This window comes from Callionymus lyra, chromosome 1, assembly GCF_982586985.1.
Source record: "Callionymus lyra chromosome 1, fCalLyr1.hap1.1, whole genome shotgun sequence".
In the NCBI taxonomy this organism is placed as follows: domain Eukaryota; kingdom Metazoa; phylum Chordata; class Actinopteri; order Syngnathiformes; family Callionymidae; genus Callionymus; species Callionymus lyra.
In genome coordinates this window covers 40497657-40514021 of record NC_141818.1, presented here as the reverse complement: position 1 = coordinate 40514021, position 16365 = coordinate 40497657, and the positions used below count along the sequence as shown (strand labels likewise).

At 39.5% G+C, this 16365-nt stretch overlaps 2 protein-coding genes across 3 annotated transcripts; one reads left to right on the top strand and one right to left on the bottom strand.

Moving 5' to 3' along the window:
* Nucleotides 1-7137: 7137 nt before the first annotated feature.
* ucp1 (uncoupling protein 1) lies at nucleotides 7138-10536 on the top strand. The gene is made up of 7 exons (XM_087807596.1): nucleotides 7138-7221; nucleotides 7283-7417; nucleotides 7477-7684; nucleotides 8876-9073; nucleotides 9149-9250; nucleotides 9501-9681; nucleotides 10407-10536. The coding sequence occupies exons 2-7, from the start codon at nucleotides 7292-7294 to the stop codon at nucleotides 10519-10521; spliced, it is 930 nt and encodes a 309-aa protein (XP_087663722.1). The 5' UTR covers nucleotides 7138-7221; nucleotides 7283-7291; the 3' UTR covers nucleotides 10522-10536.
* A 701-nt stretch (nucleotides 10537-11237) lies between these two features.
* elmod2 (ELMO/CED-12 domain containing 2) lies at nucleotides 11238-15653 on the bottom strand. Of its 2 annotated transcripts, none has more exons than XM_087807607.1 (8): nucleotides 15538-15653; nucleotides 14748-14937; nucleotides 13675-13772; nucleotides 13099-13228; nucleotides 12877-13010; nucleotides 12598-12666; nucleotides 12260-12393; nucleotides 11238-12180 (listed from the first exon to the last, which is right to left on the bottom strand). In XM_087807607.1, the coding sequence occupies exons 2-8, from the start codon at nucleotides 14919-14921 to the stop codon at nucleotides 12023-12025; spliced, it is 897 nt and encodes a 298-aa protein (XP_087663733.1). In that variant the 5' UTR covers nucleotides 14922-14937; nucleotides 15538-15653; the 3' UTR covers nucleotides 11238-12022. The 2 variants fall into 2 exon arrangements, with proteins under 2 accessions (XP_087663733.1, XP_087663742.1); XM_087807616.1 differs by having other exon boundaries at nucleotides 15542-15652.
* Between the last annotated feature and the right edge of the window lie 712 nt (nucleotides 15654-16365).

Sequence of the window (16365 nt, the reverse complement as noted above, 5' to 3'; positions counted from 1 at the left end):
CCCTCCTTTCTTCTCACTCACAGCTGCTGCAGAGGCGCATTTTAATTGTTGTTATCGGCGGCTGCTCCGTTCGCCCGTACCTAAAACCTACTGCGCAGACACACACTGACACATGCGCACACCAGTGACATGCACACAAACGCATAACTACACATCACAAACAAACATATAAAAGGAATAAAAAAAAAATAAAAATAAAAAAAATTATATTAAAAAAAGATGCGCATGCGCATACCAAAAAAAGATGCGCATGCGCATATCAAAAAAAGATGCGCATGCGCATACCAAAAAAAGATGCGCATGCGCATATCAAAAAAGATGCGCATGCGCATACCAAAAAAAGATGCGCATGCGCATGTCAAAAAAAGATGCGCATGCGCATACCAAAAAAAGATGCGCATGCGCATGTCAAAAAAAGATGCGCATGCGCATACCAAAAAAAGATGCGCATGCGCATATCAAAAAAGATGCGCATGCGCATACCAAAAAAAGATGCGCATGCGCATACCAAAAAAAAGATGCGCATGCGCATGTCAAAAAAAGATGCGCATGCGCATACCAAAAAAAATGCGCATGCGCATATCAAAAAAAATGCGCATGCGCATATCAAAAAAAGATGCGCATGCGCATACCAAAAAAAGATGCGCATGCGCATATCAAAAAAGATGCGCATGCGCATACCAAAAAAAGATGCGCATGCGCATACCAAAAAAAAGATGCGCATGCGCATGTCAAAAAAAGATGCGCATGCGCATATCAAAAAAAGATGCGCATGCGCATACCAAAAAAAGATGCGCATGCGCATACCAAAAAAAGATGCGCATGCGCATATCAAAAAAAGATGCGCATGCGCATACCAAAAAAAAGATGCGCATGCGCATATCAAAAAAAAGATGCAAATATTTGTATTTGCATTTTTTTTTTTGGTATGCCAAAAAAATCACATTATTATTATCTGATCAAATTATTATTATTCTAAAAATACCCCTTTTTTCAGTATCATTTACATGTAACAAAGTTTAAACCTCAGCAACAGACTCACCTGTTAGCACAACATCATGTCCATGAGCTGCACAGGTGTGTTCAGCGCATCACATCAAATCCATCACATCACATCACACAGGTTATTAAAGAAATAACATGAATGTTACACTTAAGTAATCTCATTTTTTTCTGTCCAACGAAACATTTGTGATTTGTTAAATAATATATTAATAGTTATCTTGATTGAAACCAGTAGAATGTAAAGACATGATGAATTATTTATCTGTTATTTTCCATAAAAATCGACGCTTTGAGTCTCAAAGTGACGGTTTTTCACCGGCTATTTAAATAAAGTTGTGTATTTTTAATCCAACTCACATGCGCAAATGGATCCTTGATTCCCCGGATCGTGAACTATACGAGCATCACGATTCTAGCAGTAGATGGCGCTGTTGTTTCTGTCTTTCTATCTCCTTTTTTAACTTTTGGGTTTATCAGCAATTCATCCATAATTTTCTTTAAAAATGTGAATTAAAATATATGTTTATATCATTTATTTTTATATATAAAATATGTCAAAATCCCAATTATTCTCAATCCTAACATTACTTTTACACAAGTCTCAGGGAGTCCAGTTGTGAACTTCTAATGTCTCCAGTTCTCTTCATGTGAGCAACTAAAAAGTGGAAAAAAAAATGTCGCTGGACTGAAGTGGACGTCGAGGCGACAATCTCCCTCTTGTTAGCCAAACATTTGTGACACACTCGACCACAGCTCTGATGTGAGAGGTTGGACTCCAGTCAATCTGCTGGGAGTTGAACCTGAGCAGGTGAACATCTCTCACGGGTTGAGCGGAGAAGAGTGATGGACAGCATGCGCCAGTGAAGATCTGTGTGATGGACATGTTTGGGAAAGTTATTTGTTACAGTTTTACACTTTGTTTTAAAAGTGAATTAGGTTTTTTATCGTCGACATTTACACTTAATGTGAATATACAACATACTTATACCATGATGACTATAGTGCCTGTTTAAATGGGCTTTGAAGAAGAAAAAATAATATATTAAAAATTAAATGACACATATCACACACATACATATATATATTTCTGGTAGTGGGAGTTAAACCTCAGCATATATGTAGATATTAAAATGTTCTGATATAACATGTAAACATCATACAACTACAGTATATATAACAACTATTAAATGCACTATTTAAAACATTATTTATTTGTTCTATTTATATATATGTTGCACTATTTTCTACTTATTTATACTTTTATATACATTTATTTAATGCAATATTTGTAACATTCATTTATTCTATGTATATTATACTGCTCTATTTATAACTTATTAATATTTATATTTATACAATCACCCTATGCCGTGTTTTTTAAATGGTTGCCAAGCAACGAAATTGCGTTGCCAGTTTTTCACTGCTGTGCTCCTCTGTGCAACGACAATAAAGAAAGTCTAAAGTCTAATAACAATAGATTATTATTCGAAAAGAAAGTTAAAGGAAGAATAAGACTTTAAATGAATATAATAAATAAATAATTATTTAACATGGAAACTTCTAGCTTGGTTTAATTTAGAGGAAATAAATGTTCTCAAATGTACTTGTAACCAATGTGGAAAAGGTAGGGTTGATAGCAATTTACTATCAGTCCAGTAAATAAAATAATTTTAGACAGAAGCACATTCATCCACCACACACAGTAGAGAAAATAAATATTTATTGTCTACTATTATAACTATTATAAAATATAAACAAAGTATACTTTCACACAGTATTCAATAACCAAACAAAAACAAAATACCCTCCTTGGCTGGAAAATGTATTGTCTTTAAACAAATAATGTATGTTTGTTGTGCCGGCCAGCAAAATAAAAGTGAAAAGAGTGAATACCAATCCTGAAATACTCAAGTTGGTCCTGGAAGTCGTCAGATGGTTACTCGTCCTCCTTCGGTGACAGTCAGGAACCAGCGAAGAACAGGCGAAGCTCTAGGAGTGAAAAGCGAGTGTTTTCAATAGAAATGCAGGAGCGTGTCTGTGAAACAGTACAATATAAAATACTGTCGAGAAAATGTACACTTGAATAAAGTTATAAAACAATGCTTCAAGTTTCACACAAATAAACTTAAATAGTTGCTTCGATACAACGTTCATGTACACGCAGAAATATAAACAGAAATATGAACAATAATATAAAGTTATTGTTTAGGCTCACCTAGGAGTGAAAAGCGAGTGTTTTCAATAGAAATGCAGGAGCGATGGCGCACACGTGTCTCAGTCTCTGAGCCGCTGAAGCATCTGCACACCACGCGTCTCATGCGTGCAACACAGGTAAAACAATGGCCGTCTTAAAGCGACAGTGTCTTAATGCGATACAAGCGTTGAAAAGTAATAAAACATAAAACACAAAAATAACAACTGGGTTAAATTATATTATTCCAGTGAAAATAATTGAAACATAAAACAACAAATAAACGGCTGGGTTACATATAATGTCATGTTCAATAATGTCATTTAATATAAAAAACATAAAACGAATGCGCGCGCACACACCTCATACAAAACCGTGTTGCAGAGGCGCATTTTAATTTTTGTTATCAAGCGCTCGTGCCGCCCCCCGTATGTCATGAAAAAATGCCGCCCCGGGCGGCTGCCCCGTTCGCCCGTACCTAAAACCGCTACTGCTCACTACATACTATCTAGAGCTCACTACATAATATATATCCCTCACTACATATTATCTAGTGCTCACAACATACTATCTAGAGCTCACTACATAATATATATCCCTCACTACATATTATCTAGTGCTCACGACATACTATCAAGTGCTCACTACATACTATCTAGAGCTCACTACATAATATACTGTATATCCATCACTACATATTATCTAGTGCTCACTACATACAATATAGAGCTCACTACATAATATATATCCCTCACTACATATTATCTAGTGCTCACTACATACTATCTAGTGCTCACTACATACTATCTAGTGCTCACTACATACTATCTAGTGCTCACTACATTCTATCTAGTGCTCACTACATTCTATCTAGTGCTCACTACATTCTATCTAGTGCTCACCAGATTCTATCAAGTGCTCACTACATACTATCTAGAGCTCACTACATAATATATATCCCTCACTACTTATTATCTAGTGCTCACTACATACTATCTAGTGCTCACTACATACTATCTAGAGCTCACTACATACTATCTAGAGCTCACTACATAATATATATCCCTCATTACATACTATCTAGTGCTCACTACATACTATCTAGTGCTCACTACGTTCTATCAAGTGCTTACTACGTATTATCTAGAGCTCACTACATAATATTTATCCCTCACTACATATTATCTAGTGCTCACTACATACTATCTAGAGCTCGCTACATAATATATATCCCTCAATACATATTATCTAGTTTTCACTACATAATATTTATCCCTCACTACATATTATCTAGTGCACACTACATACTATCTAGTGCTCACTACGTTCTATCAAGTGCTTACTACGTATTATCTAGAGCTCACTACATAATATATATCCCTCACTACATATTATCTAGTTCTCACTACATACTATCTAGAGCTCGCTACATAATATATATCCCTCACTACATATTATCTAGTTCTCACTACATACTATCTAGAGCTCACTACATAATATATATCCCTCACTACATATTATCTAGTTCTCACTACATACTATCTAGAGCTCACTACATAATATATATCCCTCACTACATATTATCTATTTCTCACTACATACTATCTAGAGCTCACTACATAATATATATCCCTCACTACATATTATCTAGTTCTCACTACATACTATCTAGAGCTCGCTACATAATATATATCCCTCACTACATATTATCTAGTTCTCACTACATACTATCTAGAGCTCACTACATAATATATATCCCTCACTACATATTATCTAGTTCTCACTACATACTATCTAGAGCTCGCTACATAATATATATCCCTCACTACATATTATCTAGTTCTCACTACATACTATCTAGAGCTCGCTACATAATATATATCCCTCACTACATATTATCTAGTTCTCACTACTTACTAGACTGAGGGGTGTAGTTGGAATGTCAGGGTCTGTGTAACAGTGGTTCTCGTCATACCTTTCTCGGCGTAGTTTCAGTGTGTCTGCCAATCAAATTAGGTCTGAATCAGCAGATCTGTTGTGTGGAGTCCCTCAAGGTTCTTTTTTGGGTCCTTTATTGTTTTTGCTGTACTTGATTCCCCTGGGTAAAATAATTTGGAGATTTCCTGATGTTTTTTTTACCACATTTTCACTGCTAACATCCAGCTCTACTGAGCTCCAGAAGCTGTTTCGCTTGCAGTTAATACAAAACTCTGCAGCGAGAATTCTGAGCCGCTCTAGTAGAAGAACTCACATTTCCCTGAGCCTTAAAACTTCATTGTCTGCCCGTTTCTTTCAGGATCAATTTTAAAATTCTGGTTCTTACTTTCAGATCTATTCATGGTCAGACTCCTCCTTACATCAGTGATCTGATCCAGCCTTACACCCCAGCTCGGGCTCTGAGGTCTGTGGATCAGAATCTACTGATGGTTCCTGAACACGCTTCAGGACCAGAGGAGAGAAATCCTTCCAGACTGTTGCTCCTAAGCTTTGGAACGATCTTCCTCTCCCTCTGTGTTTGATGATCTACTGACTCTTTCAAGAAACATCTTAAGACCTTTTTATATTTTATAACGTATTTTAAAGTATATTTTAAGTTTAGTTAAAGCTTTTGATTGTTTAAGTGCTTTGTGACCATGGTCTGAGAAAGACACTTTATAAAAAACAGTTACTTACTATCTAGTGCCTACTTTTTACTATCTAGTGCTCATTACATACTATCTAGTGCTCACTACATACTATCTAGTGCTCACTACATACTATCTAGTGCTCACTACATACTATCTAGTGCTCACTACATACTATCTAGTGCTCACTACATACTATCTAGTGCTCACTACATGCTATCTAGTGCTCACTACATTCTATCTAGTGCTCACTACATACTATCTAGTGCTCACTACATACTATCTAGTGCTCACTACATACTATCTAGTGCTCACTACATACTATCTAGTGCTCACTACATGCTATCTAGTGCTCACTACATACTATCTAGTGCTCATTACATACTATCTATTCCTCACTGCATACTATCTAATCATTTTCAGAGCCCACTGATTCACGTTTTGCTGTATAATCTTGGGCTTTGAGCATCTATTCTACTTTTCAGCAAACATTGCCATCTACTGCATTTAGAAAACAAAGCTTAACATATCACTACCGACACAAAACTGACCTTCCCTACTTGTTGCTGCCCTGAAATACGTTATAGAAAGGATCTAAAGCCATGTCCCCTTCAACAAAAAAGGGTGATACATATATTTACAGTTACTCAAGTTGATGAGGAAAAGGTCGTGAACCTGGATTGAGAACGTTCAGATCAGTACGAGTCAATAGTAATGCAGTATAACTACTGCAGGATTGTATTACGAAACCTTGTATTCTGAAAAAAGTGCTGAGGTCGATCCACCAGTGATGCAAAAGCCCTTATCAGCCCTGCAGTGAACTTCAGTCCCCATCTCACGTCACATCGCGGCCCCTCTTGTTTTCCTTCCTACGACACTCATTATACAGTAAGGTAAGGTAAGGTAAAACTTTATTGATCCCTCAGGAGGGAGTACTCGGATGCCAAACTGCTTGAGCAGAACCTGAACACCAGGATGTGCTTAATCCGGTGAGTTAATATCAAAAGTTGAGCTCTTGTATGATTGGCTGCTTTAAGACACGCCCCCTCGCCGCAAATTAATTGTGGATTAAGTTCAGTTAAAGATCCAAAGTAAAAAGCCTTTAAAAGTCCCGAGGTTGCGTCTTTTCTCTCCACACACCGGTGTGGCAACGCAAGACGGAAACATGTTGTTTATCTGAGTAGTGCTTGCACGGTGAGGCAAATTGAACATTGACTCTCTCTGGACTTTGATTGGAGTCTGGACCGAAGCGGTCCGGCAGCAACGCCTCTCCACTGATGTCATATGGAAGCCGCTGGTGAACGCATATAAACACGGAGAGAAGGCGACAATCCCCCCCTTCCAGAGCAGCTCGGCCCTTGATGGACCATAATCTCAGGAAGAAACCACGACTGAAACACTGTGAGTTTTCACTTCAGGATCCAAAGATGTCTCGACACTGACTTGTCTTTTTGTGCTTAAGAGGTACAACATGGTGGGACTGAAGCCTTCAGATGTTCCTCCACCGCTGGGGGTGAAGATGGCGAGCGCCGGTGCCGCCGCCTGCATCGCCGACCTGGTCACGTTCCCGCTGGACACCGCCAAAGTCCGCCTGCAAGTATGTGGCACAGACGTGACCCCCCACCGTCCCTGATATTTTTAACCACCCGTCTTCAGATCCAAGGAGAGAAGGCTTCGGTCGAGGCGACCAAGAACATCCGCTACAGAGGCGTGTTCGGGACCATCACCACCATGATCCGCACAGAGGGGCCGCGGTCGCTCTACAACGGTCTGGTGGCCGGCCTCCAGAGACAAGTGTGCTTCGCCTCCGTCAGGATCGGACTCTACGACAACGTCCGAGATTTCTACACGGGCGGCAGAGAAAGTGAGTGTTTCCGGCGGGTTTAAGGAACATCACCGTGATGTTTGAACACGATGTTGTTTGGTTAGTGCCAGTGACCCGTCAGGCATGAACACCGGCGCCCTCATGACATCAGAACATCCACAGGGTGTTGGATCGTGATGGGTTCGATGAAGCTTCATGAAGCCTCATGATCCACTAATAGCCTAAAAAAAACATGTGAGCTTTTATTTAAAAAGCATCTCAAAACTAAAGATTGTAAAGGAAATAGTGCCATCTAGCGGGATTTGAAAAGAGTACAACGCTACTGTTAGTATTTTGTAAGAGAGTATTAAGTGGTTTAAGTTTTAATAGGGAGGCTTGAAGATTCGATGGCAGGTCTACAGGCCTGACAAAGGTGGTAAGCCACCATTTTGTTTTCAAATTTAAAAAGTATTTTATAGAATTTATTTTCAGATTTTACAAATACTACCCATTTTTGTTACATAAAAAAAAAATCATGATTAATGCCTTTACGGCCTCTTTTTGAATGCCACCACACAACCCTTGAAAGGTCTGGCTAACACAAAGACATTGTTTCTTTAAAACAGCACCCGGTAACACTTTGTATCTTTGTGTAATTAAAAAACTATTATCTAAACTCTGTAAATCTACAATTTAAAAATATTTTATTCTTTTCAAATTGACAATATATTTGTGGCCTAAAAAGAATAATGCCACAAATTGATTCATCCTTTCTGTCATGGGGTGGTATAGATGAAAGACTGGAACGTAAAATGGTCCAGGGTTCATAGAAGGACCCAAATTGCCTTCAGGGTGTCTTGTCTGTAAACAGTTTTCGGCTTCCAGATGGTTTTAGGTCTCGCCTTAATAGTGAATCTTGCGAAATTTCAACCTCAGACATTATAGTGTCTAAAGCTTTGATTATATGGTTAAGATGGAACCGATTTATAAAATAAAATAACACATAAAATTAGAAAAGACTGGACAAAATTCAAAGTGAAATTCATAAAACATAAAACAACAAAAATATGAATCATATTTGACCGAGAGGATCAGAAAAAAGACCCCCCAGACTGAGGACCACTCACTTGGGTGACCCCCCTGCCATTGAAGTCGACTCCACTCGTCATCGTTCCACCAGCAGCCATTTCTGAACCATGTGTAAAATGAAGCCGATGGTCTCGCGATCGACGTGTTTCTCTCGCTCATCAGACCCTGGGGTTCTGGTCCGAATCCTGGCCGGCTGCACCACGGGCGCCATGGCGGTGTCGTTCGCGCAGCCCACAGACGTGGTGAAGGTCCGATTCCAAGCTCAGGTGAACCTGGACGGCGTGGCCCGACGGTACAACGGAACCATGCAGGCTTACAAACACATCTTCCAGAACGAGGGAATACGGGGACTCTGGAAAGGTGGTCTTTTATATTTTCATATCCGAGGCCACGTGATTCTCCTTCGATTAAACTTCAACTTCTGTTTTTTTTTAGGGATGCTCCCCAACATCACCAGGAACGCTCTGGTCAACTGCACGGAGTTGGTCACCTACGATCTGATCAAAGAAGCCATTCTCAAACACAAACTCCTGTCAGGTGAGGAAACACTAAAAACAGACATGTTTCTTTTACCGACAACATAAGAGGAGATGCTCGACCGCATAACAACACTGAGCCATAAAACACAAGGAGCCCGGTGATTGGCCGGGCGACAACACACCCACCACGACACACTGATAGCACACACTGGTACGAGGCAGACAAGTTGTAAATTTTTGCAACCATTGTTTGAAGATTATGTAACCCGGTGACTGGCTGCTGATATCTCCTTGTCAACTCATCGCAGATAACCTCCCGTGCCACTTCGTGTCTGCGTTCGGCGCTGGCTTCGTGACAACGGTGATAGCTTCCCCGGTCGATGTGGTGAAAACACGGTACATGAACTCGCCGCCGGGTCAGTACAGAAGCGCCATCAACTGTGCCTGGACCATGATGACCAAAGAGGGGCCCACGGCTTTCTACAAAGGGTGAGACTCCCAAGTGCTAATGTCTGATGCTTTATTTACACTTTGCTGAGTAACTATTTGCTATTTTTTTTTCACTTTTAATTGTGACCTTTCTATGCTGGTGTCTTTTATCTCAGCTGACTTTTTTCTTCCACCCAATGACTTTTCTTTTGGTGGCATTTCCTTTTTCGGCGACTCCACCCCCATCCCCAGTAGTGAGTTTTTTTTCCCCCACTGGCTTTTTTCTCCTGTTGACTTTTTCTGGAGACTTTTTTTACATGTTGACTTTTCTTGTTTCCTCTTTTCTCTTTGCCACATGTGTCCTGGTGACTACATTATTCTAGTGATGCGCTGACGAAGCTTCATGAAACAGTGTCATTTTGTTTAGAGGTCAGTAGGTGGCGCCATCAGTTTAAACATGATGTGATGTTTCATTAGAACAGTTGTTCAAAGTAAAGGAAAATAGTGCCGCCATCTAGTGGACCATAAAATAATAACACTGCTTCATTAAGTTTCATCAGACAATCAGTAGTTTTTTCCATGTTGACTTCTGGTGACTGGACTTTTTGAGTGAGTTATATTTTTCCTGGATACTTTTCTTTACCTTTTTTGAATTTTTTGCCTGATGAACTTCATTTTTCATGACTTTTCTTTATCCCCATAGCATGTCCTTTTCTTGGGGACTGGACTTTTCATGGGTGACTTTAAAAATAAATATTTGATGAGCATCTGTGTCTCTGCTGCAGGTTTGTCCCCTCGTTTCTGAGACTGGGTTCGTGGAACGTGGTGATGTTCGTCTCGTTCGAGCAGATCAAGCGAGCCATGATGGTCTCCAAGAAGAGGATGGAGACGACGGACTGACCTCCAGTAACAAAACGTTGACTTGAAAAGTTTTTGACTCTTTTTCCTTTGTTCAAAAAGGAATTTTAGGATCATTTATCTATAAACAATTTTTTCTGGATAACATGCATACATTTTACGTGACCATAATAAATTATAACACGTGAACATGAATGCTCAAATTACACAAAGTTGACTTGTTTATACTGTATATAGTGTATTTACAGTATATGCCATGTTATACACAGAGAAAATCAATCTAAATTGTGCTTTATTCTTCCCTCTTTTACACAACAAAGGTTATGTTTTAGTTAAAACTATGTTCTCTTGGGCAGGTTTTATGTTGATTTTTATGGCCTGGATCTGGCAACACTAGAAGGGAAACGTCTTCCACTGATCGTCCACCATTTATAATCTAGACCAAAGTTTCTCCCGGTTTCAAGATAATAACTTTCTGTGATAAGAACAGCCTTTCTGTAGTAATGAGAAGCCATATATATTTTTATTTTTATAAAATCTGTCTCGGTGTCTTGGACGATCTCCTTTTTTTAATTTTTTAATTTCAATTAAATCTTTGTTAATTAAATCCGTGCCATTTTCAAAACCATTTATGACTTTTATTTCATTCCTATTTTTGAATGAACTTGAGTACCTTGGCCGTAACATTTTAAAGAACATTATTTATAATTGATATATAGTTACATAGTCAGAAGAATCGACGATACGATGCAACGATATGTAAACAAATGTATTTATTTTATTTTTTATTAAACTCTTTTCAGTGCGGTTGCTCACTCAAAACTTTCGTACTCAGTCCCAGCGAGCCGGGGGTGTCAGAGCAACCGCTCGCAGTCGAGGACACTTAAGCTGAACACGTTAATCACTTCAATTAAATAGATATTAAACGTTTATTTTTCATTTCTTTTCGATGTAGACCGTTTTGCTTGTTCAATGAAGACGTGGTATTCTGAGGTAAAGGTCGTACAACGTTGAAACAATTAATGACAAATGATTCATCGTTATATATATACATTTAAAAAAGGCAACACATTTTTGGGATTCTCAGCTGGTTGTTAAACACCCTCAGTCTGACTGTAGTCACGATGTCAGAGACAAAAAATTACGATCGTCCCGAGGAGACTGTTTTAAACTCATCTTCTATGTTGATCAAGAATCTTCTATTTTTGAGACAGATTGAAATGTTAGAACCTCAGACCCTTTACGCTCTTTAGTTGTAATAAAAAAATCTGTCAATACAATTACAAAGTGTGAAGAAAGTCGGTATTAGGAGGTTCAGACTGTTTTAAGATCTAAGCTTAAATCGTCTGAACGGTTGTTGGTCCGAGTGCTGAGGCTCAGCTGGTTGACATATTAAACAAATATGTCTCTATCAAAACAGAATTTACTCACAATGATAGATGAACCAGATTGTCTTCATGATCCCGTGACCTTCCACTTACTGAAAAAACATTAGAGTCTAAACCAGGCTGAGCCCTCAGTCGCACTTCCAAACCTCCAGGGGTCACTGTTTGGTCGGGGCGGCCAGGGTCAGAGACACGTCGGGGTCCTTCAGCTGAGTCTTGATGATGTCGTGGAATTTCTCTCTGTAATGGTTGAAATGCATGATGCTTTCGGGCTCTTCTGCGATCCAGAACTTGTCGAACTCAAACGCCAGGTAACCTGTGAGAGAGAGAGAGAGCGGAGGGTTTGAGAACACGACTCGCAAACTCAGGGGGACACGGTGAAGAGATGGACTCACAGTAGAGCTGGTGGAAGTGTCGGGCCTCTGCTGGGCCCGCGACTGTGTTGTAGAAGTGGGGCTTCAGGGCGCCGCTCTTCAACAGACTGTAGGCCATCTCTGTCAGGTTGATTCCGACGATGGCGTAGGAGTACCTGGAGTCATTTTAGATGTCAACAAGAGAAGCCGGCAAACATGAGAAAGATGTAACCATTGTGTTCATGGACGAAGCACACGGTAGGAAGCAAAAGAGAAGGCTGTTGCAGCTGATGAATCCTTCAAACGTTTCATGGATCCAGATGGTGGATCGCCGACATTTATTCGTCGTGCCATTATCGATGGGATTGAACGAGGCTTACCCCAGCTTCGGGTGGTTGGCGTGCGAAAGCACCAGACGAGCTTCTTCCGTGTAGTTCTGACTGAAAAAGCTGCAGAAGAAAAGACGAAACTGTAACTCGTCCTTCGACTCTTCTTTACTGTTCAGTCCCTCGCTCTCGTCTCCTGACCCTCACATGTGTCGTTTCTGGTTTCGAGGAGATGCAATTACACAAATTTCTCACAACAAATTGATTGAGTTCAGGAGCTAACACATGCTGTGTATGTAGCCACTACACCGACGACACACCGGTTGTACTCACACAAGGTTAATGAGTCCCAGCAGACCCATTCCTCTGAAGTCCGTCTTTGGGTCGTCACCTTGGAATCCGATGTCTCCCCACTGTTTGGTCACTCTAGACTCCAGCTTGACCGCCGGCATCAGCAGGTCCCACAGCTGAGAGAACCACGAGACACAGGAAACTTTCTTTTGTCGGTGTATTACAGAGATGCTGAAGCCAAAGTTAGGAGAAAGTGACGAGCACCTTCAGCAGCATGGCCTCGTGCTCCTGGTCGTCCGCGCTGAAAACTTCTTTCCTCATGTCTTCCACGGATGAATACAGATTTTTGTATCCTGTGATCTGCAGCAAAGAGGTGTGCAGCTTTTCCCTGAACCTAGAAGAGTGAGAAGTTTGAGCCAAGTGGACGAAAGATCAGTTTAGAACAGAGGGCGTTTAAATCTCTCAGGGGCCAATGTTTCTGTCTTAAGGGGCCGTCAAGTGATTCTAACAAGAATATATAGATGTCATTATACCATTTCATAACTAAGCTTTATAATATCCATTTTTTGAAACTATAAATGATTAAAATATGTTTATAGGCATGTTATTTCTAAGCATTTCAGCAATTTGAAGAAAAAAGAACAAAAAAAGAGAGAAAAGGGCCTGTTATGGTGTTGGTATATGTTAAAATAAACAAGATAAACTACATTGTTATTCAGCCACCAGAGGAATTTCTACATGATCTTACTTTGACCTCATGAGGGCCACATAAATACAGTCAATGTGGACCTGGGGACCTGCTTTTCCATGGTGCGGTTGAGAACACGAGGAAGGACTTACTGTGGATCTTTCTCATGTTTGATTCTCTTCTCCTTCATGATTTCACTCAGACATTCATCCCAGTTTTTGTCGCAGACTTTCAACGAGTCTCTTAAAACCTTGAAGGGAAACGAAAACATAGTTATTCTCAGAATAGGCAGATTTCCGAACTCTTTCTCTCTTTTTCGGCATGTTTTTTTTTCATCACCAGTGCTGTGTCTCAAATCGCATACTAGCGTACTAAAAGTTAGTATTTTTAGTACGTTAGTGTGTCTCAATTCTTAGTATGCGAAATTTAGTGCGCCATGCATACTAAATTGGCGTACTAATACGCCCACAAAACTAGCATGGTTCGATGGACACTAACCATACTAAACAGCCGCCATTTTAGTGACGTTTTAAACGGAAGTTACGTCATATATAAATGCATATATATGCATATATTTAAATGTGTATTTTCAGCAGCAGTAGGAGGATAAACACGTCTTCGCTGCTGATACCAGCTTAAATATCTCGCGATTATTTAGATTCTCATATTTTTTCTTTATTTCTTTTTCCAAAGTTGCAAAACGTGCTGCCAGCAGGTGTCGGCGATAGCGTTCAAACAGCTGCTTGAAACATCGTTAAATAGAAGTAGAAGAAGAAGCTGTCATGTGATTTCCGGTTAGTGTGTAGCTTCAGGGTTTGATTTGAGACATACTATCTGCGGAGAATTTGCGTACTAGTTAGTATGCATACTAAACTTCTAGCATACTAAGATTAGTATGCGATTTGAGACACAGCACAGTTCTAACTTGTCCTCTTCCTCCAGTGCTCTGCCTCTTCTCAGACGCATGCATCTGGATCTCCTAAACCCGGCTCCATCTGGACCCTGTTCCGTCGCTCTACCATACTCTTTTCTCCCCTCTCTCCATTTTTCTCTATCCCCCTTTCTTTCCTCTCCCTCCAAGCCGGTATGTTTGTCAACCTGTTTTTCTCTTCTCTTATAAAGAGAGAAAGTTAAACTGTGTTGAGGTAACTTGACTCTTAGGTGTGACTTGACTCTTTAAATCAAATTCAATTTATATCGATTGATAGACAAGTCTTTTCTTTACCTGGCTTCTGGAGGAATACAGAGAATATTCCGTTTTCATGGTCCTGGTGGCACCGGGTTCATATCCAGACAGTATCCTCTGAAGCTCACAAGTCCCTGTCGCCTGTCGGATCAACCACTTCATCCAGTATCGTAGGAAGGAGGCGTAGACATACTGCCAGAATGATCCCAACATCTTCTTTTATTCACCACTGAGGGAGAGAGAAGACAGACTTAACTCCAAGATGAAGAAATAACAGATATAAAACAATATGTGCTCCTCGTACCTCTTTCACTTTCAGCAACATCTAACAGTTAAATCATTTGAATGACAGCAAGAGGTCAAAGTTTTTGTTTGTTGAAACTCAAGAAAGTGAAAATCAGATCTAAATTGAACGTTTTTTGCACTTCGATCGTTGTTTTGTATCTCGTGTGAACTCATCTGAAGATAAGAAGTGGTTATAGAGCCAAACAATCGTTCAACTATGTTCATCCAAAAAGTTATTCAATAATCGTGTGCTTTACAACTGCTTCTTATTGAGCTAGCTGTATTTGTGTTAGCATTGATGCTAAGTGTAACTTTATGCGTTTAGTACGAGCGTTTTTTTTGTATCTCCTTCCCAAATGACTTTCGTTTATGTGGCTGTTCACCCACATGAACAATAGTCAGGAGGTAAAACTAGCACAATTCAATGTAAACAAAGGGTTACACATGGGATTTAAACAGGTTCTGTTGTTAGCATGAGAATAGAGGACTTGCTAAATTTAAAAAAAGTGTGTAATTTGTAAGTAAGTAAAGGTTATTTTTCTACTTACCCTCGACTTGTTGAGAAATGGTGTCAATCGTTACATTCAGTCAGGAGTTGGTCAGGAATGTTAGCAACGTTTCTGTTGACAACAGCTTCAGCGCGATGCGTTCAGGGAGCATAGGACGACCACGGCCGGCGATAACTAACTACTCATTCAAATTAACTATTTTTCCTCTGAATGTAGATATATGCTTTTGTTGTACAATATATATGTAAAGAAAAATTATTATTTAATATTAATAATTTAATATTTTTAACTCGCTTAATAGATGTGGGAATAGAAATGACGGCTTGTCCTTGAACACAGCATTTACCAGCGTCGCAACGTGTGCGCGAACGCCCCCTATCGGTCGTTTCTTCTCCAGATCCCCACCGCATGGGGGAGTCAGATGCACATCAGAAGATGAAACTCGTTAAAAAATGTCACATATAAGCGTATATTAATGGAAATGATTAGAAAGATGGACGAAAACGTGTATTTCCAGATTGTGAACACAAAACGGGATTGTTTTTTCATGGCGATGACGGTACATATTGACAAGAATTAAATTAATATTAATGAAATACATTGACTACAATACAAATAAAAACATATAATAATTGCATTAAAGTGACATACAAAACAAAAATAATCAATTACTAAAACAAATGGCATCAAATTATATATAATTATATTTATTTCTTATAGTAAAGACCTTATGAAATTGAAAACATGATCCGTCATGATGATGATGATCAACTTAACTGGTCCATCTGGAGATCTCCTCTGGGAAACTGTTTATAATAAGAGTAACATCGGGACTGCAAAGCTGATGCCAAATCTAATGTTTT